General features: G+C 42.8%; 1 protein-coding gene across 1 annotated transcript in view; it reads right to left on the reverse strand.

The window, feature by feature from the left end:
- Window positions 1–1,176: 1,176 nt before the first annotated feature.
- Window positions 1,177–25,751, reverse strand: part of GRPR (gastrin releasing peptide receptor) — an 83,056-nt gene continuing 58,481 nt past the window's right edge. Inside the window, exon 3 of the mRNA XM_072138440.1 lies at window positions 1,177–6,186. Coding sequence (XP_071994541.1) covers window positions 5,794–6,186 — 393 coding nt within the window. The 3' untranslated portion in view covers window positions 1,177–5,793. The remainder of the gene's footprint in view (window positions 6,187–25,751) is intronic.

Raw genomic sequence — 25,751 nt, forward strand, 5'->3', positions numbered from 1 at the left:
AAATGTGCCCCATTGTCCTATCTGCAGGCAGCATGTTATAGAGCAGGAGGAGCTGAGCAGATTGTACATAGCGCCGTATCTTCACAAGGCATGTTACAGAACAGGAAGAAAAAATTAGTTATTTTTCCTCACAGTCTTTTTTTCCTTACGGTCCCAGTTAGGTCTTAAAGTAGACTAAAATGTTAAACAAAATGAATCAAGTTCTTTAAAGGGATGATGCACATGAGGAAAGACCCCATGTGTATTTAAAACCAAAACTAAATCTGTGATGAGTTTTTATTTAATCCATGGTGATTCTCCATAGATTTTATCTGGATTTGGCCTCATGCACACAAATGTTGTTTAGGGACGTTTTAGGCATTTTTTTTAGTGTCAAGTACACATCTCCTGGTTTTTCTATGGGCACACACACCGTTTTCACAGCCTAGTATATGACTCGACTCCCGAGCCGCAAAAGATGCCTGTGTTTGTGGCCCATAAGCCGCTTTGGCGCTATAGAGTACTTCATACATCAAAGACAGACATGCTACAAGATTGTAGCTTGTTAGCAGCCTGTGATACACACATGTTCTGGTGCATGGATTTCCTGAGCTCTAAGTACACAAACATACTCGGACTGTGAATAATGGCCAGTGCGCTCATCACATCTCACAGAATGAACAGTTTTCTAGGTTCTGAGTCCAAGCATTATAGTAATTCATGAAGCAGAAAATACATAGAGATCTATGATGCTTGGACTCCCAAACCCAGCCTTGAACTGTAGCTAGTGCACAGGTCCTGAAAAACCCATATTCATGTGAATAAGCCCTAACTTTGCATGGGCTTTGGAGTCTGTTGGAGTTGAAACTCTTCTTCATACACTGTCGGCTGCTATCTTCTTTTATCTTCACTCTGAGAGTCTCATTGCTTCTTACAGACTGAGCAGAAATTACTAGAGCTAGTGTAGGTTTCTCCTCCTCCTCTCTTCTTGACCTGGAGTTCATCTATATTGGGGTCCTGAGGGTGCTGAAATAGATAAGTTCTCTGTATGGGAGTATCAAGGAGCATGGTGGGGGCCCTGGGGCACATGCCCTGGCTGCCCAGCCTATAATCTGGCCACATCCATTTACCACACATTTCTTCCAATTCCACAACTAAAAAAATATTACTTCTGTTAATCAAGAACAAGATGTTTATTAGAAGCTGATGTAAAAGTTGGCATTTGTGTCAATGGACTGCTTGACTCAATACTTTCACATTACAGGTATATTTTTGTACAGATCAACGATGAAACAGAAATATCAATTAAATTTAATTGCATTCGCCAAAATACCAATATTTGGACTCCTGCAGCATGCATGCAGGACATACACAGGCCGGTCATGTGAGTAAAATATTGCTGTCTTTACATATCCTGTAAAAATGTGTCAAATGTACAAAATCACAAAAACCAACAATAAACTGCACAGTTCATCGAGAATTGTATCAACTCAACAGGATTTTGTAACAAATCTAAAACATGAGGTATTGTAGGGCTACACATATGACTTTCTCACATTAGAATGTGTCAAATGATGACTGCATTTTTGAAACAACATAATTTTGCAATATTCTATAATGAGATGTTTATCCTATGTGTGTCTATGTGGCCACCTTGTGGTTGCATTGTGACTTGCAGCCACTCAAGGATTTAACTAGCTTATGACAACAGTATATAGAGTATGGAGACCTCAAAGGAGTCCTTTAAGCATAACTAAACCTTTGAAAGAACTTTTTCACCAGATATTAATAGTGCATTTGTAAACCTAATATACTTCATAAAAAAAATTAACTCATTACATATCTAGATAATTTTTTACTTACTTTTACTACAAATTTTTCCAAACTTTAGACAAGATTTAGAGTCTCACGTCCTAGCCAGCACTCCGCCCCGGCACGCACATAGCGTGTAATGGGGAGAGGGAGATTTTCCTGATGATGAAAGAAAAATCTAGTGCAGTATAAGCCTGGTAAGTTGTACTTTGCACCTCTTATTAGTTTGCTGAAACACAATATTAAATTTTTTGGCGCATAGTCTAAATATCCTGCCCCACAGCATAATTTTTGCAGGACCACCCTCCACTTTATACAGAGAATATGTCCCTTTTTGGATAAGTTGTAAAAATGCCTAAAAATGGTCTAAAAACCCTCAATAAATGCGGCACATGGTAATTCGGAGGAAATATTTTTTGAAAAACTCTGTAAGGAGAGGTTTTACAGTGACTGTAAAGAGTTAATGTATTGGAAACTTTACCAGTTTCTCCTTATCTATCAGCCGTCAGTGTGAGAGAAAACCAATGTCTACACACTGCTAAAATCAGGAAAAAGACAAGGTAAAAATAAAGTACATTACAAAGCTTACTATTATATTATGAACTATTGATGCATGTAATTTACCGTAGTTAAAATATAATTACACTTTAATTACCTGAAAGCAAGCAAAGTTAAGGGTGGACATATATGTAGTCCTATCTTACTATTTTCCAAGGATGAATATTCATAAATGTAGGGAAATGTGGGGAAAGGGGGGGGGGTGGCACAAATTATCCCGTACTTTTCATAAAGGGTGTAAGGGACCATGAACCTTTTACAAAATATAAATAAAATTGACATCTTTGTCAGTACCTAGCTACTAAAATGGTTACAAACTTTTTGGTTTTAATAAATGTTCCAGAATTATGTTTCCTTTCTCAATTTGTTATTTATTATTTAGAACAACTGACAGTGTTGGAAGTTTTATTTTCCATTGTCATATAGACCCCTCGATGCCCCTTATACATCATGTGCCTGTGATGTCACCAGATCCTGTTGAGTTGTTAGCTTTGCAAATTTCTTCACCCTGACATCTGACATATTCTTCACCCTGACATATTCTTCACTGTGACATGTTCGGCCAGCTAAACCCGCCTGCTCTTTTCAGAAATAGCTAAACAACATTTTATCCCAAATATCCACTTTGTTTGTAAAGGTCACATGAAATTCTTGTAGGAATTGTTACATTTACATTAAAAAAAAATATTACATTGGAGTAGAGGCAATGTACTAAAACGGATCAGTGCAGTGCATGCTGGAGTTCTTAGTAAAATCAGTTATTCAGCTAAAAATTCTCTATTCTATATTAACCCAATTATGGCTGCAAAATCGGAGCCGAACTCGATACAGATCTGTGGCCCTGTAAGTCATTAAAACTTATAGCCAGAGTGGGATCTGCCTCCATAATCTCCAAAGTACAGGCAGATCCCAGGTTAAATACAAGATAGGTTCCATAGGTTTGTTCTTAAGTCGAATTTGTATGTAAGTCGAAACTGTATATTTTATAATTGCAGATCCAGGCAAAACATTTTTTTGCCCCAGTGACAATTGGAGTTTCAAAATTTTTTGCTGTAATGGGACCAAGGATTATCAATAAAGCTTCATTATAGACACCTTACAGCTGATCATTGCAGTCTGGGACTATAGTAACATCCAGAGAGCTTCACCAGAGGTCCCAGGGGGCTGTAGATGGAAGCAGCTTTACACAACTTTTTGAGTAAATTTTTTATTCATACATTGCATTTAAAACTCCTTGGCAAATATTTTCAAGACACAGTAAAGTACAGGTTTTGTATTGGATATATTCTCCATAAGCACGACAACCCTTTACAATTTTAATATGGCTTTTGTGCTTATTTAATGTCTGCCTCCCTGTAGTACATTGCCTCCTGTTTAGTTTCACATTCATTCATATTTCATTTCTCAAGCTCGAGCTCAAACAATGGCTTCAGTGCCAGTAAACAATACTCTGTATAACTTAGTAACTATATGCAGAAAATAAATACTTAATAATACAGGATATTTTTACATCCATCCAAAGGACATAATCCATGTCTTGGAGAGTTCAGTATGTTGTCCATTCCAAACCTCTGAGTGTTAATATTCCTGAATGGGATAGGGATAGCAAACTGAAGATCTCTGTAGACCATTGTCATTCCCTTTGGGTTCCCCTGACAGTTTCCATCTTTAAGAGTCTTAGAAGGAAGGAGATCTTGAAAAAAATAAGATTTACCCATCTATTTTGTATTTTTTTATGTGTCCATGGTTTCTCCTCCTAACCTATTAGCAGCATGAGTAATAGGACTTTATACAAGAGATAGTCAACCTATAACGGTCCAGCTAGTGGTCACAGAAAACATTAAAAAAGGTTTGTATAGATGTCGGGGAAGAAGGTAGGAAAATATGACATAACAAACATAAAAAAGGTGTAAGCAAACAATTAACTTTGACCCTTTTTACGCTTTAGGTTCCATGTAGACAAGAGGACATGTCTATTGTTGTATACATTTGTCCCTTATAATTCACATTCCTTTAAAATTATATTAAATGCATTCCCTATAATTATGGTCCTTTAGGACTTTCTGTTGAGCTGTTCTTTAGCTACTTATCTTTGTAATATGTGAATGAACTGACAACTGGGTGGTACCATATGGAGTTGTTTTCCTATTCAAATTGACATTTTTATCAATGTTGACTTTGCAAAGGACAATGGTAAGACCTAGTCAGTTTTGCACAAATATTTCCTTTGCCATGGTGCAGTGTCTTCCTAATTTATGACTATGTACTAGGATCATCATAAAGTAGGCCTCTATACCGGCAGTGGCTAGAATCGATATCAGATAAGAATCAGTGAAGCATCATAAATTTGGAGGACAACGATGGCCCTTCCTATTCCCTGCCCTCATCCCGCCTTTTTTTTTTTTTCCAAAGTGATGGGTGCGAATATCTGGCATTTATGCAAAATGTACAGCTGTAACAGGCTTCTGGTTCAATACATCACTGTGAGTAGTCTGAGGGAAGGAAGGGGCACTGAGGAACATCCTAATGAAGCATTCTCACCCTCAGTTTATCAAGGGGGTGTCCGAAAGTCAGAAAAAATAGTGAAATGGCCGGGGAAAGGTGGCTGCATAAAAAAATAATCTTGTACTTACCTCCTTTGGCGCTTCCCGTGTCCTGCGCTGTGGCTTCCCGGTGTCATGCTCCTGTTTGTTTACAGGGGCACAAAAGCTGCAGCTCCTGAACGGCTGAACATGCCCACCTGTCACCATGTCCCATGGGACAAGGGTAGGGTGGGCACACCCGGCTGCCTAAAAGCTGTCACAGCTTCTGTGACCCTGTAAACAAACAGGAGCATGGCACATGGAAGGGGGCATGTTGCGCGACACCGGGAGCACCAGACGAAATAAGTTTATTGGCCCCCAGGCCAACTTGCTATTTTTTCTCACTCTCTGAGAATCCCTTTAAGTCCAACTACAAACCTGGAAAATAAAGAAAAAAATTCACAGTCCTGCTGCTAACACAGCTCTCCAGTGCCAGTAGCTCACACTGTCTGCAGCTCTGTCTGGTCAAAAAAGTTCACATATCCCTTTTAAAAATTTGTCTTGGATTTTTATAATGAGCTTCAAAAAAATTACCCTGTTTTTTTCCTATAGTGATGATGTGATTTCCAAGAACATGTACTCAGGCCTCAGCAATATTCACATATGGCATATACATCTGATATATGGCATTGTCATAGCTGCTGGGGATTTACCAGGATAAATCTGTTTGGCTGCTACACCAAAAATGGAGCATGCTCACGGTTTAGTTGTTATTGCAATTTCAGAAGCTGGAACGTGATAGGTTGACTTCTATACTTGCTGTAACATTCATTCTCCTATAGTAACACTTTTAGTAGTATTTACAGATACTGAATATCAACCCGAAACAAGGAACATATTTACAAATGTCCTGGTGACATCTTTATACACAACCTTCATGACAGATGTGTTTGCCATTGATCAGACTGAAGCTGGCCATGGAATGGTTCGTGCTTTTTAGCGAGGTCATCCTAGTGGTACTTCTTCCCATGCTCTGGGACCTTACAATAAGTCTGGGTCTGCAGCAGAACAACTGGTTATTGAACTGTTTCCTGAAGCTCTTGCTCAGCAAGTACAAAGCGAACGGATTCACGCAGGAATTGGTAAAGGCTAAAACCCGAGCACAGATGCTGGTGATGTAGTGCAAGACGGACGTGTCCACTTCTGAGTAATGGTAGGAGCGATATAAATAAATGACATGGTTGGGAAGCCAACAGAACGCGAAGAGCCCAACAAAAACGAGGACTGTTTTAGCAAGTCGTTTGCGAGATTCAATCTGAAAAAAAAAAGAAGAAATAAATATTATAACATTAACATATCAAAATATAATATTATCTTACTATCCACATTTTAGAAACTGAATAAAACAATAGTAAATGAAAACAAAATAAATGTGGTAAAATATCTCATCAGAGCAAAGCGGTCCCTTTCCACTTACTTTGGCTCTTATCACTCTCCCATCTTCCCTTTTAATATGCTTTTTAATATGAATTATCTGCTGAATTCCATCTTGCTATCAAGACAGACATATGTAGTCTTCTCTAGTGGAACAATAGGTGGAGACATTGCTGCTGTGACTCATCCCCTTCCCTTGCATAGAGCTTCTTTTTTTGAATAGCTTCTCTTGTCTGCACACTGCAGTGCTCTTTGCCTTCTGCCCCTACATTACAAGACCAGCTCAGGCATAGGCACTTCCTGCCAGCAAGCAGCGTGCAGAGCCTTACTCTGGAGACATCGCTGCTGTGAATCATCCCCTTCCCTTGCATAGAGCTTCTTTTTAATCTTCTATCTTTTTCTATCTTTTAATCTTGTATATTGGAGGTTTCTGTCCATCTTGCGAGCAAAATGGTATTCAAACGTTTCATTGTCAAAATGTGACTAGGAAGGAAAGAGACAAATAATTGGACATGGAAGCTTCAGGTATAAGAAAATACATGGTACAATAAAGAAGTCTTCGTAGCCAATGTTAGTTATAGCTCCTCAAATGTATGAATGTCCCTTCTCAGATCTGGCCTAGGAGTGTCATAGTAATGACGGTAGTAAAACACTGCTATAGAATTGCAAGTCTATCTTAAAGGACATCTACCATCAGGATGAAGGATTGTACACCAAGAACACTGACATACTGGTGTGTGCCCCCTCTGGCCGGATATGCTTTTCTTTTATCTTCTTATGCCCTGGTTTTTAAGAAAAAAAAGACTTTTAAGATTATGCAAATGAGACTTAGGGGCTCCAGGCCCCTATTGAGCCTGAAGCTCCTGAGGCGCGTTCGCATAATTTTGAAAATCTCTTTGTTAAAAAACTAGGGCATCTGAAGATTAAAGAAGAGTGTATCATGCCTGAGGGGGCGCACACCAGTATGTCAGTGTTCTTGGTATAAAATCCTTCATCCTGATGGTAGATGTCCTTTAACCAGTTCTCTTGCCAGTTATCAAAAGATAGATAAAACTGTTCTACTTTATGTAAATTGAGTTAGATTATTATATTGTATATTTGATATATTATAGTTATAATAGTATATTATATTGTCATCCATCCCTTTTAATGAGCTGAGGGTATAAAGTTAGTAATCTATACTTTATTAAATATTAGAATACTTATCGGGAAATGGTAATTGGAACATATCCAAGAAAGTGAACTGATCTTTCAACAACCCACTTTATAATAAAGCAAAGTGAAGTCATTTTTTAATCTGACATAAAATCAGTAAACACAGGGCATTATCCGCGATGTAAGTGCTGAGACACTCGTCTAACAAGCATTTCATTTAACTTATAGAGAAAATATTTTATAGGCTCTTACAACTGTCCTGACACATGTATTATTCATAGAGATAGATAGAAATTCATAATGGAACCTGAGGAAGAACCCTGGAATATAATTAACCGCTGGCATTTATTATAATTCATAGAAACTAGAGTATTTCTATCTAGATACAATTTATACAAGCATGCAATTAGCTAATTTTCTAATTCCAATTTATTTTCGATGGGTCAACAACTCTGGACCATGATGCATTGCTTACAGCATCTGCATTCCACGTCTGATCTCCCTGTGTTATACATTGCTTCTTTATAAATTGATTTTTCTTGCCTAAGCGTAAATTTGCAACACATTTCGACAAGTTATAAGATAATAATAGGGATGCAGTCTTAGAGAAGATGAATATCGTCAAGTCATCATCATCATCAAAACTAAGCATTTTTTTTCCAAGAAGAAAGAAAGTTCCTTGGAGGTAAAAAACAATTTTATCAGGGAGGCAAATTACTTGTATCATTAAGCATTATATAGGTAAGTATATAGGTATAATGCATTTTAAGGTGCATTAAATCCTATGTAAATTTATGCTGCTCTAATGCTCATTACATAAACTCTTGCTTAAGGTTGCAGCTGGTTTTAGGCGCAAACTATCAGGGGCGGACTGGGAATTTAAAATGGCCCTGGAAAAAACTGTAAAAGTGGCCCCATTTTATGGGTGGAGTCAAAACAAGTGGGTGTGGTCAGATAATGTGGGTGGGGTTATAACACACAAATTGTTGGTAGATGGCCTTAACGCAAAACAAGAACATCTTTTACTAGTAAGTGAATCTGATGTGCAAAGAATGTGACCTGACGATCAGTAAATGATGCAAACACACGACCCGGTAAGCCTTATATACCTTTCCCCTATGTACAGGAATATAACTACTATAATACTGCCCCCTATGTACAGGAATATAACTACTATAATACTGCCCCTATGTACAAGAATATAACTACTATAATACTGCCCCCTATGTACAAGAATAAAACTACTATAATACTGCCCCCTATGTACAAGAATATAACTACTATAATACTGCCCCTATGTACAAGAATATAACTACTATAATACTGCCCCCTATGTACAAGAATAAAACTACTATAATACTGCCCCCTATGTACAAGAATAAAACTACTATAATACTGCCCCCTATGTACAAGAATATAACTACTATAATACTGCCCCCTATGTACAAGAATATAACTACTATAATACTGCCCCCTATGTACAAGACTATAACTACTATAATACTGCCCCTATGTACAAGAATATAACTACTATAATACTGCCCCCTATGTACAAGAATATAACTACTATAATACTGCCCCCTATGTACAAGAATATAACTACTATAATACTGCCCCCTATGTACAAGAATATAACTACTATAATACTGCCCCTATGTACAAGAATATAACTACTATAATACTGCCCCCTATGTACAGGAATATAATTACTATAATACTGCCCCCCTATGTACAGGGATATAACTACTATAATACTGCCCCCTATGTACAAGAATATAACAACTATAATACTGCCCCCTATGTACAAGAATATAACTACTATAACACTGCCCCCTATGTACAAGAATATAACTACTATAATACTGCCCCCTATGTACAAGAATATAACTACTATAATACTGCCCCCCTATGTACAGGGATATAACTACTATAATACTGCCCCCTATGTACAGGAATATAATTACTATAATACTGCCCCCCTATGTACAGGGATATAACTACTATAATACTGCCCCCTATGTACAAGAATATAACTACTATAACACTGCCCCCTATGTACAAGAATATAACTACTATAACACTGCCCCCTATGTACAAGAATATAACTACTATAATACTGCCTCCTATGTACAAGAATATAACTACTATAATACTGCCCCCTATGTACAAGAATATAACTACTATAATACTACATATATACACAGAAGCGAACATGAAAAAAATCAGTATTTATCATATACAGTTACAGAAAACACATGAGATCCTCACCTATTGCATCCAGTGACATCAGGTGACGTGTCCCCGGATTGTGCTCGTTCCTCTTCTCCATTAGTTCCACCATCTCCTTGTCTCTTCCTCCAGGTACACAGCTTTCCTGCAGAGTTTACCACACAGACGTCTTATGTTCTGCACTTTCCCATTGTCCCTTCTTCTGCTACCACCAATACTGTGCCCCAAATACTGTAATAGAGCCCCCTACAATATTAGTACCACACAAATAGTGCCCCATAATGTAAGGATAATGTATTTCTTCTTTCTCACCTTTAACCTCCTTAACCCCCCACTTCCACCCCAGTATTGATAGAGCTCCGACTATGACCCAGGTGTAATAATAATGGCCCCGGCCTACCCCAGTCATAAAATTAATGCCCCCAGCCTGCCCCAGACACAGAATCAATGCCACAGACTGCCCCAGACATAAATTGAATGGCCCCAGCCTTCCCCAGTCATAAAATTAATGCCCCCAGCCTACCCCAGACATAGAATTTATGCCCCCAGCCTACCCCAGACATAGAATTTATGCCCCCAGCCTACCCCAGACATAGAATTTATGCCCCCAGCCTGCCCCAGACATAGAATTAATGGCCCCAGCCTACCCCAGACATAGAATTAATGGCCCCAGCCTACCCCAGACATAAAATTAATGGCCCCAGCCTGCCCCAGACATAGAATTAATGGCCCCAGCCTACCCCAGACATAGAATTAATGGCCCCAGCCTACCCCAGACATAGAATTAATGGCCCCAGCCTACCCCAGACATAGAATTAATGGCCCAAGCCTACCCCAGACATAGAATTAATGGCCCAAGCCTACCCCAGACATAGAATTAATGGCCTAAGCCTACCCTAGATATAGAATTAATGGCCCCAGCCTACCCCAGACATAGAATTAATGGCCCAAACCTACCCCAGACATAGAATTAATGGCCCAAGCCTACCCCAGACATAGAATTAATGGCCCAAGCCTACCCCAGACATAGAATTAATGGCCCAAGCCTACCCCAGACATAGAATTAATGGCCCCAGCCTGCCCCAGAAATAGAACTAATGGCCCCAGCCCGCCCCAGACATAGAATTAATACCCCCAGCCTGCCCCAGAAATAGAATAATGGCCCCAACCTACCCCAGACATAGAATAATGCCCCCCCGCCCCAGACATATAATTAATGCCCCCGCCAGCCCAAGATATAGAATAATGACCCCGACACATAATTAATGCCCCCTGCCAGCTCCAGATATACAATAATGCCCCCACCATATAATTGATGCCCCTTGCCAGCCCCAGTTGTAGAATTTATGCCCCCTGCCTGCCCTAGATATACAATAATGCCCCTTGCCCCAGACATATAATTAATGCCCCCCCCCCCGTCCCAGACATATAATTAATGCCCCCTACCAGCCCCAGATATAGAATAATGCCCTCCCCCCGCCCCAGACATATAATGTATGGCCCCTGCCAGCCCTAGATATACAATAATGCCCCCTGCCCCAGACATATAATTAATGCCCCCCCCCCCGCCCCAGACATATAATTTATGCCCCCTACCAGCCCCAGATATAGAATAATGCCCTCCCCCCCGCCCCAGACATATAATTAATGCCCCCCCCTGCCCCAGACCTATAATTTATGCCCCCTGCCAGCCTTAATGCACCCCCCTCCCGCCCCAGAAATAATTATTGTCCCCATTCTATCATTAAAAAAAAAAAAAAACATCATACTCACCCTTTTAAGCACAGGTTTCTTCCCTCGGTCTTCTGTGGCTTGGTGTAGAGGCGCGGGATAGTGACGTCACTGCTCCGCGCCTCAACACCAAGCCGCGGAGCTGCAGGGAGGGCCGGACAGCTGACACGGTAAGTGCCAGCCTCCTCCACGCTACACAGGTCGCGCAATGACGTCAATTGCGCGACCTGTGTAGCTGCCCTTTATACACAGACGCTGAAGCAGCGGTGCTGCGCTGCGTCTGTGTACTAATCAATAGTACCTGCATCGAACGATCGTACGATGCAGGTACTATAGATTAGATGAAAAGTTGTAGGGAGTGCGGACCGGCCCCGCACCAGCTCCGGACCGGCCCCACACCGGCCCAGGACCGACCGGCCCACCGGGAAAATTCCCGGTGGGTACAATGGCCAGTCCGCCCCTGCAAACTATACATTTGCATCCTATCACAAATTGCAGCATCATATATCATCTTTATAGACTTTTTGCATGCTACCCGAGGTGCTAGCCCAAAGCAGAATAACTTGATGAAACCCCCAGCCCATTACAGAGGTTTTATATGGAATTTTGGCACAGAAACCAAGCAAACTAGTATAAGGTTCAAAGTACGACTAGACAGCCTTAAACTACAGCAGATTTATCATCCAGCATTAGATTTGATAATCTAATTATCAATTAGATGAAAAAATATTTAATGATCCTTTAAAAGTAGTGCGCATTAGTGGATATTCCCACAAAGACAAGATTCTTCAATATAGTCAGGATAACAAAATAACACATTCACTAATTCACCGTTATTAACAAAAAATACTGCATTCACAGATATAAATATTTTATATAAATATAAAACTGTCCCTATCAGTCCTGGTGTTTACATTTTTGGTGTCCCTGGATACGACCAACTATGGTCGGATTCTTCTCATGAATAGCTTCTCTTGTCTGCACACTGCAGCGCTCTCTGCCTCCTACCCCCCCCCTTCCTACATTACAAGACCAGCTCAGACACAGGCACCTCCTGCCAGCAAGCAGCGTGCAGAGCCTTACTCTACAAGCTGACTGTGTGGGTTATTGATTAGATGAGTTAGCAGAGATAAAAGTGTCATTGGGGCTTATTGACTGAAGGGTCCACGGATCGCATTTCCATCGGACTGTTCATGGTATTTGGGGATTGCACTGCTTTGACAGGTATTTAGAAGGGGATTGTGTCGCACACCATTGGCTGTCATGCGACAAAACATACACCGGGAAGAAGATGGTCGGGGACCTGAGCGGGGAAGCGACAGATGCAGGATATCAGATATCAGATATATGTTAGTGAATCGTGGCACACTACATTGTCGATGGACAATGCACTTTTGGGAACTCCTCCGATCAGGTAAGTAAATGTGCCCCATTGTGTTTTACATCCATCTGATTGATCTCATCATTTCTCATCTCCTTTTTTATGTGTCAGATACTAGTGAATGTTCAGAAATTAAATAAAAGTGTAGATAAACCTTGTACCCTGATAATTTAAGCACATTGTCAGCTAACAGCACTAGATGGATCATGAAGTGTCTGCTTAGAGAGTCCCACCCACACTCTGGAATATTACACTGACCATCATTGAGTGATAGGAGCTAAAACAGCAATAAATTTGAGTAAAATTATAAAGTAAAGGGTTTATGATCTCTAGCTTTCCACTTCTCCTGTGCACCACATTAGAATAAAATCAACTATATACAACTTACGGGTGAGAATTATTTCAAATTCCTTGAAGCATAACTGTCTGGTTTAACTTTTCATAAATCTGCACAAAAGTAATTAAGAAAATTTTTCATTTTAGTACTCACCCTTTTCTCCTTTGTCTGGATAACGTAAGGATTACGTTAAGCTAAACCTCAGATGTACAGAAAAAAATATGCAAAAATGGGTGACTATAGAAATAGCCTGTAAATTTCAAGTGCTCTGTCTGTTTGCCTGTAGATTCAAGTGAGACCCATTGGGCCCCTACTGGATTTAAGAAAATGGTGCAACTTTTTTTTTTTACAATATCATCACGTTTGGAATTTTTTCTAGCTTCTCATTACATTGCACAGAATAATAACTGGTGTCACCAGGAAGTATAATGTCTCCCACAGATAAAAATACCTCATTGAGCTCTGTAAATGTAAACAATCTAAAAGACATGCTTGTAGATGAAGCGGAGTTAAAAACAAAAATGTACAAACCTGGAAAAACCTGCTCCCATAAGGGATAGTTGTTATCTACTCTTAACAGGAGAATGAGCGACATTCTGATCAATGAGGGTCTGACTGCTGGGACCCGCACCAGCGGGCGTCGTGTTCTCCGAATTTAATATGCCCATATACTCAATTCAGTGTCAACAGGACTGCAGAACTCTCCGGCACTCACAAAGGTAACTGAATGACAGTGTGAAGGCTCAACCAGTGGTTCTTTCAATTAGGAGTAAGAGAATGATCATTCTTGTGATCGGTGGGTGTCCCAGTAGTGACTATCCTGCGGTGACATCAACGTTTGACATTTAAGAAAGAGACAACCCTTTGTTATATTTAGAGAAACCTTATTATCAGACTTTTCATCGCAACTTCTAGTATCTCCAGCTAGGGATCCTACACTGACATGTCTAGCTCTATCCATCTCCCTGGCTGCTATGCTCTTCCTCTTATGAGTCAGTCGGTCCAGGTCTGATCTGATCTGGAACTAGTCAGTGGATGCTGCTGTTTGCCAAATCCCACTGTTTGTATTTGTTTCCTACACGGATATAGATTTCCACTAAGTGCAAGTCAAGAGATGATATTTCCTTGTATTCAGAAGACAGACTGGAAATCTGTGAGGACATGAGCTCCACCAGCACGTACATTCCTCCACATCTATGGACCAAATTATGCAACCCTATGCTTGTTAGTAATGAATATTTCTACATCATTATTATAGGATGTAAATTAATATCAATAACTTATACCTTCTTACTTTCTGAATTGCAATGAACATTTCAGAGAATATATCTATTCAGATCAACTATTCTTCAATGAAAATGCTATGCTGTGCAATCCTGTTGAGGTAATTCCATGGAGAATCCGATAGAGGGCGCCAGAAGTGGGTTGATTTAACCAATCTTCTACTGCAACTTTTTCATTAGAGAACTAGTAACATCTTGCCTCTGATATCACAGATGTGCCATAAATCACACAAAATCAATGCAAAAAGTGCTTGGTTTTCTCATGTTTTATCCCTTTTCAGATCAGGATATGCCCCAATCTACATGACTTAGATAATTTGGGACTTTTGACAGGTATGGTCTTGCTCCCAAACATCAACAAGTTCTTTCAAATAGGTCATTAATGACCTATACTTAGAAATCCAACATCTGGAAATCCCACTCGGCAAGGGCTCTCTCTTTGGATGGAACCATAACCTTTACTCTACACCTAGGCCCTGTTCATGACTTTTATGCCAGTTTTTAGGCATAGCATTCATGAAAAAGGCACAAATCTGGATGCCCATCACAGATATTGCATCTTGTTCAATTAGTGAACCACATGCACATCCAGGAGGGTGGCTAGGAAAGTTGGGACCCCATAGCAACCTTCTGAGTAAGGCCACCCTTCCCCCTTAAAAAAATATACATATTTGTATGCTCACACATGTGAGTTGCAATCACATGCATTTATACACTCATACACATACAGTTCTTCACTCATACACATTTATAAAATCTTACACACATATATACAATCATGCACAGTCCCTTGCCCTGCTGGCCATCACAGAAACATGTATCCAGCTGGATGACTCTGCCACACTTGCAGCTTTGTCTTATGGTGGCTTACACTTTTCTCACTGCTCCAGACCTGAAAATAGGCGGTATCGCAGTTTTAACACTTTTTAAACTCTAGACCAGAACAGGCTTCGGCGCTGCATAGGAAATAGCGGAGATGTTGCGCGCGCACGGTCGCGCGCAGTGCCGAAGCCTCTCCTGCTCTAAAGTTTAAAAAGTGTTAAAACCGCGATACCGCGGTTTATAACACTAACGAAAGTAAGTACCGGCACCAGCTCACCCTGAGCTGGTGCTCGGTACTTACAGCTTACCCCGACCATTCTAAATGGTAGGTTTCCTTTAAAAGATTTAAAGATTTCTGACATTTCAGTGACATTGAGAGTTTTCACCAATCTCCAGTTTTGAATATTGAGGATATTTGCAGAGAATCATCTTCTTACACAAAGCTGCTAGATGTTTCACTTTGGAATACCAAGATAAGTATGTCAGATTATCATTTCACCTTACTTTTATAAAATAGACAGGTAATTGATAATAATTAGAGATGAGCGAGCACTAAAATGCTCGGGTACTCGTTATTCGAGACGAACTTTTCCCGATGCTCGAGTGCTCGTTTCGAGTAACGAGCCCCATTGAAGTCAATGGGAGACTCGAGCATTTTTCAAGGGGACCAAGGCTCTGCACAGGGAAGCTTGGCCAAACACCTGGGAACCTCAGAAAAGGATGGAAACACCACGGAAATGGACAGGAAACAGCAGGGGCAGCATGCATGGATGCCTCTGAGGCTGCTTAATCGCACCATTATGCCAAAATTATGGGCAACAGCATGGCCATGACAGAGTGACCGAATGAGGCTAGATAGCATCTAAAACATCCAATAATTGACCCTGACACTATAGGGGACGGCATGCAGAGGCAGCAGCAGCGGCAGGCTAGAGAGTGTCATGGCAACATACCCTAAATGGACTCAGGCTTCAAACCAATGGGTGGCAGAGAGGAACCAAAGGAGGTGAGCAAGAAGCGCTCAAATAATATCGGTACATGATAAAAGTTTGCCAGTATATTTTGTGGATTACACAGCAGGGTGGCGACAAAGTTAACATGGAAGCCATGAAAACAATCCAAAATTCTGCCTGACACAGCTCGTTTGATAAGGGGACCATGTATGGAGGCAGTGAACTAGTAGTAGATTAAAGGTGCTGCAGTTAAAACTATGTTAGTTGGATCTTGGCATGGAGCTGGCGCTCCGCTGCCAGGCGAGCTTTCGCCAATCCAAGCCCCTGTCTCTAGGCTACTCCCCAAACAGCACTTCTAAGAACCTTTTGTATAAGATCAAGTGTAGTAGCGTTCTTATAAGTTTGGGATATGGCGGGTGAGGGGAATGTAAACATCTGCGCAAGAAGCGCTGAAATAATATCCGTAAATGAAAAAAGTTTTCCAGTATATTTTGTGGCTTACACAGCACGGTGGCGACAAAGTTAACAAGTTTGATGTGGAATGCCCTGTAATAGCTCTTGGGCGGTGTGCCTTTTATCACCTAGGCTCAGCAGTTTGAGCACCGCCTGCTGTCGCTTAGCGACGGCACTGCTGCTGTGCCTAGAGCTACCGACTGATGGCGCCATGCCCACGGATGGTAATTCGGAGGAGGAGGAGGTGGAGGAGGGGTGGGAGGAGGAGGAGGCATAGTAGGCCTGAAACACCTGGACCGAGGTAGGCCCCGCAATCCTCTGCGTCGGCAGTATATGACCAGCCCCAGGGTCAGACTCGGTCCCAGCCTGCACCAAGTTAAGTGTAGTAGCGTTCTTATAAGTTTGGAATATGGCGGGTGAGGGGAATGTAAACAGATGCGCAAGAAGCGCTGAAATAATATCCGTAAATGGTAAAAGTTTGCCAGTATATTTTGAGGATTACACAGCAGGGTGGCGACAAAGTTAACAAGTTTGTTGTGGAAGCCATGAAAACAACCCAAAATTCTGCCTGACACAGCACGTTTGATAAGGCGGCCATGTATGGAGGCAGTGAACTAGTAGTAGATTAAAGGTGCTGCAGTTAAAACTATGTTAGTTGGTTCTTGGCATGGAGCTGGCGCTCCGCTGCCAGGCGAGCTTTCGCCAATCCAAGCCCCTGTCTCTAGGCTACTCCCCAAACAGCACTTCTAAGAACCTTTTGTATAAGATCAAGTGTAGTAGCGTTCTTATAAGTTTAGGATATGGCGGGTGAGGGGAATGTAAACAGATGCGCAAGAAGCGCTGAAATAATATCCGTAAATGGTAAAAGTTTGCCAGTGTATTTTGTGGATAACACAGCAGGGTGGCGACAAAGTTAACAACTTTGATGTGGAATCCATGAAAACAACCCAAATTTCTGCCTGACACACCTCGTTTGATAAAGGGACGATGTATGGAGGCAGCTATATGGACGACTTTTGGAGGTAGCAATGGAGACAACGTGTGGAGGCTGCTATGGAGACAATTCAATTTGGATAGTGCCTGTATGTGGCAGTCCAAAAAAGTTTTCAAACCAGAGGAGCAGGTAGGTGGCCCTCCAGAAAAATGGAATAGATTGAGTGCCTGTATGTGGCAGTCCAAAAAAGTTTTCAAACCAGAGGAGCAGGTAGGTGGCCCTCCAGAAAAATTGAATAGATTGAGTGCCTGTATGTGGCAGTCCAAAAAAGTTTTCAAACCAGAGGAGCAGGTAGGTGGCCCTCCAGAAAAATTGAATAGATTGAGTGCCTGTATGTGGCACTCCCAAAAATTGTTTAAAACCGAGGACCGGGTCGGTGGCCCTCCATAAAAATTAAATGCATAAAGTACTATAGCTAGAGCCAGTGGGCCCTGTCAAAAAATAGCCAGTTTCCTCTGCTTTACTGTACAAAGAGGAGGAGAAGGAGGAAAATGAGGAGGAGTGGATAAATTATTCAGGTTGAGCTTCCTTCACCTGGTGGAGATTGGAAATTAGGAGAAATCCAGGCTTTATTCATCTTGATAAGCGTCAGCCTGTCAGCGCTGTCAGTCGACAGGCGTGTACGCTTATCGGTGATGATGCCACCAGCTGCACTGAAAACCCGCTCGGACAAGACGCTAGCGGCAGGGCAGGCAAGAACCTCCAAGGCGTACAGCGCCAGTTCGTGCCACATGTCCAGCTTTGAAACCCAGTAGTTGTAGAGAGCTGTGTGATCATTTAGGACGATGGTATGGTCAGCTACGTACTCCCTCACCATCTTTCTGTAAAGATCAGCCCTACTCTGCCGAGACTGGGGACAGGTGACAGTGTCTTGCTGGGGTGACATAAAGCTGGCAAAAGCCTTGTAAAGCGTACCCTTGCCAGTGCTGGACAAGCTGCCTACTCGCCTACTCTCCCTCGCTACTTGTCCTGCAGAACTACGCACTCTGCCGCTAGCGCTGTCAGAAGGGAAATACTGTTTCAGCTTGTGCACCAGGGCCTGCTGGTATTCATGCATTCTCACACTCCTTTCCTCTCCAGGGATGAGAGTGGAAAGATTTTGCTTGTACCGTGGGTCCAGGAAAGTGAACACCCAGTAATCGGTGCTGGAATAAATTCTTTGAACGCGAGGGTCACGGGATAGGCAGCCTAGCATGAAATCTGCCATATGCGCCAGAGTACCAACGCGTAAGAATTCACTCCCCTCACTGGCCTGACTGTCCATTTCCTCCTCCTCCAACTCCTCCAACTCCTCTTCTTCTGCCCATACACGCTCAACAGTGAAGGACTCAACAATGGTCCCCTCTTGTGTCTCGCCAACATTCTCCTCCTCTTCCTCCTCATCCTCCTCCACCTCCACCTCCTCCGATATGCGCTGAGAAACAGACCTAAGGGTGCTTTGGCTATCAACAAGGGAATATTCTTCCCCCGTCTCTTGTGAGGAGCGCAAAGCTTCCGACTTCATGCTGACCAGAGAGTTTTTCAACAGGCCAAGCAGCGGGATGGTGAGGCTGATGATGGCGGCATCGCCACTGACCATCTGTGTTGACTCCTCAAAGTTACTCAGCACCTGACAGATATCAGACATCCACGTCCACTCCTCATTGTAGACTTGAGGAAGCTGACTGACCTGACTACCAGTTCTGGTGGAAGTTGACATCTGGCAGTCTACAATCGCTCGGCGCTGCTGGTAAACTCTGGATAACATGGTCAGTGTTGAATTCCACCTCGTGGGCACGTCGCACAACAGTCGGTGAGCGGGCAGTTGGAGGCGGCGCTGCGCTGCCCTGAGAGTGGCAGCATCTGTGCTGGACTTCCTGAAATGCGCACAGATGCGGCGCACCTTCGTGAGCAAATCAGACAGATTGGGGTATGTCTTGAGGAAACGCTGAACTATCAGATTTAACACATGGGCCAGGCATGGCACATGTGTCAGTCTGCCGAGTTGCAGAGCCGCCACCAGGTTACGGCCGTTGTCACACACAACCATGCCTGGCTTCAGGTTCAGCGGTGCCAGCCACAGATCAGTCTGCGCCGTGATGCCCTGTAATAGTTCTTGGGCGGTGTGCCTTTTATCGCCTAGGCTCAGCAGTTTGAGCACCGCCTGCTGTCGCTTAGCGACGGCACTGCTGCTGTGCCTAGAGCTACCGACTGATGGCGCCATGCCCACGGATGGTCGTTCGGAGGAGGAGGTGGAGGAGGGGTGGGAGGAGGAGGAGGCATAGTAGGCCTGAAACACCTGGACCGAGGTAGGCCCCGCAATCCTCGGCGTCGGCAGTATATGACCAGCCGCAGGGTCAGACTCGGTCCCAGCCTCCACCAAGTTAACCCAATGTGCCGTCAGCGATATATAGTGGCCCTGCCCGGCAGCACTCGTCCACGTGTCCGTGGTCAAGTGGACCTTGTCAGAAACGGCGTTGGTCAGGGCACGGATTATGTTGTCTGACACGTGCTGGTGCAGGGCTGGGACGGCACATCGGGAAAAGTAGTGGCGGCTGGGGACCGAATACCGAGGGGCGGCCGCCGCCATGAGGCTGCGAAAGGCCTCGGTCTCTACTAGCCTATAGGGCAGCATCTCCAGGCTTAGCAATCTGGAGATGTGCACATTAAGGGCTTGGGCGTGCGGGTGGGTTGCACTATATTTGCGTTTCCGCTCCAGCGTCTGGGGTATGGAGAGCTGAACGCTGGTGGATGCTGTGGAGGATCGTGGAGGCGACGATGGGGTTTTTGTGGCAGGGTCCTGGGCAGGGGGCTGACTATCAGCTGACACAGGGGAAGGAGCAGTGGTGTGCACGGCCGGAGGTGAACGCGCTTGTTGCCACTGAGTGGGGTGTTTAGCATTCATATGCCTGCGCATACTGGTGGTAGTTAAGCTATTAGTGGTGGAACCCCTGCTGATCCTGGTTTGGCAAATGTGGCACACCACAGTCCGTCGGTCATCCGGTGTTTCCTTAAAGAACCTCCAGACTTCTGAAAATCTAGCCCTCGCCGCAGGAGCCCTCGCCACGGGAGCTTCACTAGTTGACACATTTGGCGCTGATGCACCAGCTCTGGCCCTGCCTCTCCGTCTGGCCCCACCACTGCCTCTTCCAACCTGTTCTGGTCGAGGACTCTCCTCCGTCTCAGAAGCACTGTGTTCACCCGGCCTCTCAACCCAGCTTGGGTCTGTCACCTCATCATCCTCCGATCCCTCAGTCTGCTCCCCCCTCGGACTTCCTGCCCTGACAACAACTTCCCCACTGTCTGACAACCGTGTCTCCTCATCGTCGGACACCTCTTTACACACTTCTTCCAGTACGTCAACAAGGTCATCATCACCCACAGACTGCGACTGGTGGAAAACCTGGGCATCGGAAAATTGCTCATCAGCAACCGGACAAGTGGTTTGTGACTGTGGGAAGGGTCCAGAAAACAGTTCCTCAGAGTATGCCGGTTCAAATGGCAAATTTTGCTGGGAGGGGGCAGACTGGGGGGGAGGAGGCTGAGGTGCAGGAGCTGGAGGAGTGCCGATTTCGGTGACATGGGTGGACTGCGTGGAAGACTGACTGGTGGACAAATTGCTCGAAGCATTGTCGGCAATCCACGACATCACCTGTTCGCACTGTTCTGGCCTCAACAGTGCTCTACCACGAGTCCCAGTAACTTCAGACATGAACCTAGGGAGTGTAGCTCTGCGGCGTTCCCCTGCTCCCTCATAAGCAGGTGGTGTCTCACCTCGCCCAGGACCACAGCCTCTGACCCCTGCAGTAGTTGGACGCCCACGTCCCCGCCCTCGTCCTCTACCCCTAGCCCTTGGGTTAAACATTTTGAAAATGAGAGTTCTAACTTTAATTTTTTTTTTTACTTTTTTTGTGTTTTTTTTTTTTTTGTGTGTTTTTTAGTTTTTAAAACCAAACGATGCTATCCTATTGCTATGGCTATTTTCTAGCCAAGTATGAGAGCACACTGCTATGCCAGATGAGATGACACTGAGTTATTAAAAAAATAAACGTAAAATAAAAAAGGAAATGGCAGACTGTGCCTAATTGAAATACAACCCCGGGCCCTAATAAATTTTCCCACTTCGGTCTTTGCGATGGATATGTGCGTCACTAAGCGCAAAACACAGTGGTCGCAAGTCTCACTCCAAATTGCTCACAATTTGCTAGTAGATGCACTGCAGCAACTACAGCCACCAGCAGATCAACCAGAAATCAAATATATATAACGCTACTGTAGGCGTAAGTAAGCCGTTTGGATTCTCCTATGGCTATTTTCTAGCCAAGTATTAAAGCACACTACTATGCCAGATGAGATGACGCTGAGTTATGAAAAAAATAAACGTAAAATAAAAAAGGAAATGGCAGACTGTGCCTAATTGAAATACAACCCCGGGCCCTAATAAATTTTCCCACTTCGGTCTTTGCGATGGATATGTGCGTCACTAAGCGCAAAACACAGTGGTCGCAAGTCTCACTCCAAATTGCTCACAATTTGCTAGTAGATGCACTGCAGCAACTACAGCCACCAGCAGATCAACCAGAAATCAAATATATATAACGCTACTGTAGGCGTAAGTAAGCCGTTTGGATTCTCCTATGGCTATTTTCTAGCCAAGTATTAAAGCACACTACTATGCCAGATGAGATGACGCTGAGTTATGAAAAAAATAAACGTAAAATAAAAAAGGAAATGGCAGACTGTGCCTAATTGAAATACAACCCCGGGCCCTAATAAATTTTCCCACTTCGGTCTTTGCGATGGATATGTGCGTCACTAAGCGCAAAACACAGTGGTCACAAGTCTCACTCCAAATTGCTCACAATTTGCTAGTAGATGCACTGCAGCAACTACAGCCACCAGCAGATCAACCAGAAATCAAATATATATAACGCTACTGTAGGCGTAAGTAAGCCGTTTGGATTCTCCTATGGCTATTTTCTAGCCAAGTATTAAAGCACACTACTATGCCAGATGAGATGACGCTGAGTTATGAAAAAAATAAACGTAAAATAAAAAAGGAAATGGCAGACTGTGCCTAATTGAAATCCAACCCCGGGCCCTAATAAATTTTCCCACTTTGGTCTTTGCGATGGATATGTGCGTCACTAAGCGCAAAACACAGTGGTCGCAAGTCTCACTCCAAATTGCTCACAATTTGCTAGTAGATGCACTGCAGCAACTACAGCCACCAGCAGATCAACCAGAAATCAAATATATATAACGCTACTGTAGGCGTAAGTAAGCCGTTTGGATTCTCCTATGGCTATTTTCTAGCCAAGTATTAAAGCACACTACTATGCCAGATGAGATGACGCTGAGTTTTGAAAAAAATAAACGTAAAATAAAAAAGGAAATGGCAGACTGTGCCTAATTGAAATACAACCCCGGGCCCTAATAAATTTTCCCACTTCGGTCTTTGCGATGGATATGTGCGTCACTAAGCGCAAAACACAGTGGTCGCAAGTCTCACTCCAAATTGCTCACAATTTGCTAGTAGATGCACTGCAGCAACTACAGCCACCAGCAGATCAACCAGAAATCAAATATATATAACGCTACTGTAGGCGTAAGTAAGCCGTTTGGATTCTCCTATGGCTATTTTCTAGCCAAGTATTAAAGCACACTACTATGCCAGATGAGATGACGCTGAGTTATGAAAAAAATTAACGTAAAATAAAAAAGGAAATGGCAGACTGTGCCTAATTGAAATACAACCCCGGGCCCTAATAAATTTTCCCACTTCGGTCTTTGCGATGGATATGTGCGTCACTAAGCGCAAAACACAGTGGTCGCAAGTCTCACTCCAAATTGCTCACAATTTGCTAGTAGATGCACTGCAGCAACTACAGCCACCAGCAGATCAACCAGAAATCAAATATATATAACGCTACTGTAGGCGTAAGTAAGCCGTTTGGATTCTCCTATGGCTATTTTCTAGCCAAGTATTAAAGCACACTACTATGCCAGATGAGATGACGCTGAGTTATGAAAAAAATAAACGTAAAATAAAAAAGGAAATGGCAGACTGTGCCTAATTGAAATCCAACCCCGGGCCCTAATAAATTTTCCCACTTTGGTCTTTGCGATGGATATGTGCGTCACTAAGCGCAAAACACAGTGGTCGCAAGTCTCACTCCAAATTGCTCACAATTTGCTAGTAGATGCACTGCAGCAACTACAGCCACCAGCAGATCAACCAGAAATCAAATATATATAACGCTACTGTAGGCGTAAGTAAGCCGTTTGGATTCTCCTATGGCTATTTTCTAGCCAAGTATTAAAGCACACTACTATGCCAGATGAGATGACGCTGAGTTATGAAAAAAATAAACGTAAAATAAAAAAGGAAATGGCAGACTGTGCCTAATTGAAATACAACCCCGGGCCCTAATAAATTTTCCCACTTCGGTCTTTGCGATGGATATGTGCGTCACTAAGCGCAAAACACAGTGGTCGCAAGTCTCACTCCAAATTGCTCACAATTTGCTAGTAGATGCACTGCAGCAACTACAGCCACCAGCAGATCAACCAGAAATCAAATTTATATAACGCTACTGTAGGCGTAAGTAAGCCGTTTGGATTCTCCTATGGCTATTTTCTAGCCAAGTATTAAAGCACACTACTATGCCAGATGAGATGACGCTGAGTTATGAAAAAAATAAACGTAAAATAAAAAAGGAAATGGCAGACTGTGCCTAATTGAAATACAACCCCGGGCCCTAATAAATTTTCCCACTTCGGTCTTTGCGATGGATATGTGCGTCACTAAGCGCAAAACACAGTGGTCGCAAGTCTCACTCCAAATTGCTCACAATTTGCTAGTAGATGCACTGCAGCAACTACAGCCACCAGCAGATCAACCAGAAATCAAATATATATAACGTTACTGTAGGCGTAAGTAAGCCGTTTGGATTCTCCTATGGCTATTTTCTAGCCAAGTATTAAAGCACACTACTATGCCAGATGAGATGACGCTGAGTTATGAAAAAAATAAACGTAAAATAAAAAAGGAAATGGCAGACTGTGCCTAATTGAAATACAACCCCGGGCCCTAATAAATTTTCCCACTTCGGTCTTTGCAATGGATATGTGCGTCACTAAGCGCAAAACACAGTGGTCGCAAGTCTCACTCCAAATTGCTCACAATTTGCTAGTAGATGCACTGCAGCAACTACAGCCACCAGCAGATCAACCAGAAATCAAATATATATAACGCTACTGTAGGCGTAAGTAAGCCGTTTGGATTCTCCTATGGCTATTTTCTAGCCAAGTATTAAAGCACACTACTATGCCAGATGAGATGACGCTGAGTTATGAAAAAAATAAACGTAAAATAAAAAAGGAAATGGCAGACTGTGCCTAATTGAAATACAACCCCGGGCCCTAATAAATTTTCCCACTTCGGTCTTTGCGATGGATATGTGCGTCACTAAGCGCAAAACACAGTGGTCGCAAGTCTCACTCCAAATTGCTCACAATTTGCTAGTAGATGCACTGCAGCAACTACAGCCACCAGCAGATCAACCAGAAATCAAATATATATAACGCTACTGTAGGCGTAAGTAAGCCGTTTGGATTCTCCTATGGCTATTTTCTAGCCAAGTATTAAAGCACACTACTATGCCAGATGAGATGACGCTGAGTTATGAAAAAAATAAACGTAAAATAAAAAAGGAAATGGCAGACTGTGCCTAATTGAAATACAACCCCGGGCCCTAATAAATTTTCCCACTTCGGTCTTTGCGATGGATATGTGCGTCACTAAGCGCAAAACACAGTGGTCGCAAGTCTCACTCCAAATTGCTCACAATTTGCTAGTAGATGCACTGCAGCAACTACAGCCACCAGCAGATCAACCAGAAATCAAATATATATAACGCTACTGTAGGCGTAAGTAAGCCGTTTGGATTCTCCTATGGCTATTTTCTAGCCAAGTATTAAAGCACACTACTATGCCAGATGAGATGACGCTGAGTTATGAAAAAAATAAACGTAAAATAAAAAAGGAAATGGCAGACTGTGCCTAATTGAAATACAACCCCGGGCCCTAATAAATTTTCCCACTTCGGTCTTTGCGATGGATATGT

This window comes from Engystomops pustulosus, chromosome 2 (genome assembly GCF_040894005.1).
Source record: "Engystomops pustulosus chromosome 2, aEngPut4.maternal, whole genome shotgun sequence".
In the NCBI taxonomy this organism is placed as follows: Eukaryota; Metazoa; Chordata; class Amphibia; order Anura; family Leptodactylidae; genus Engystomops; species Engystomops pustulosus.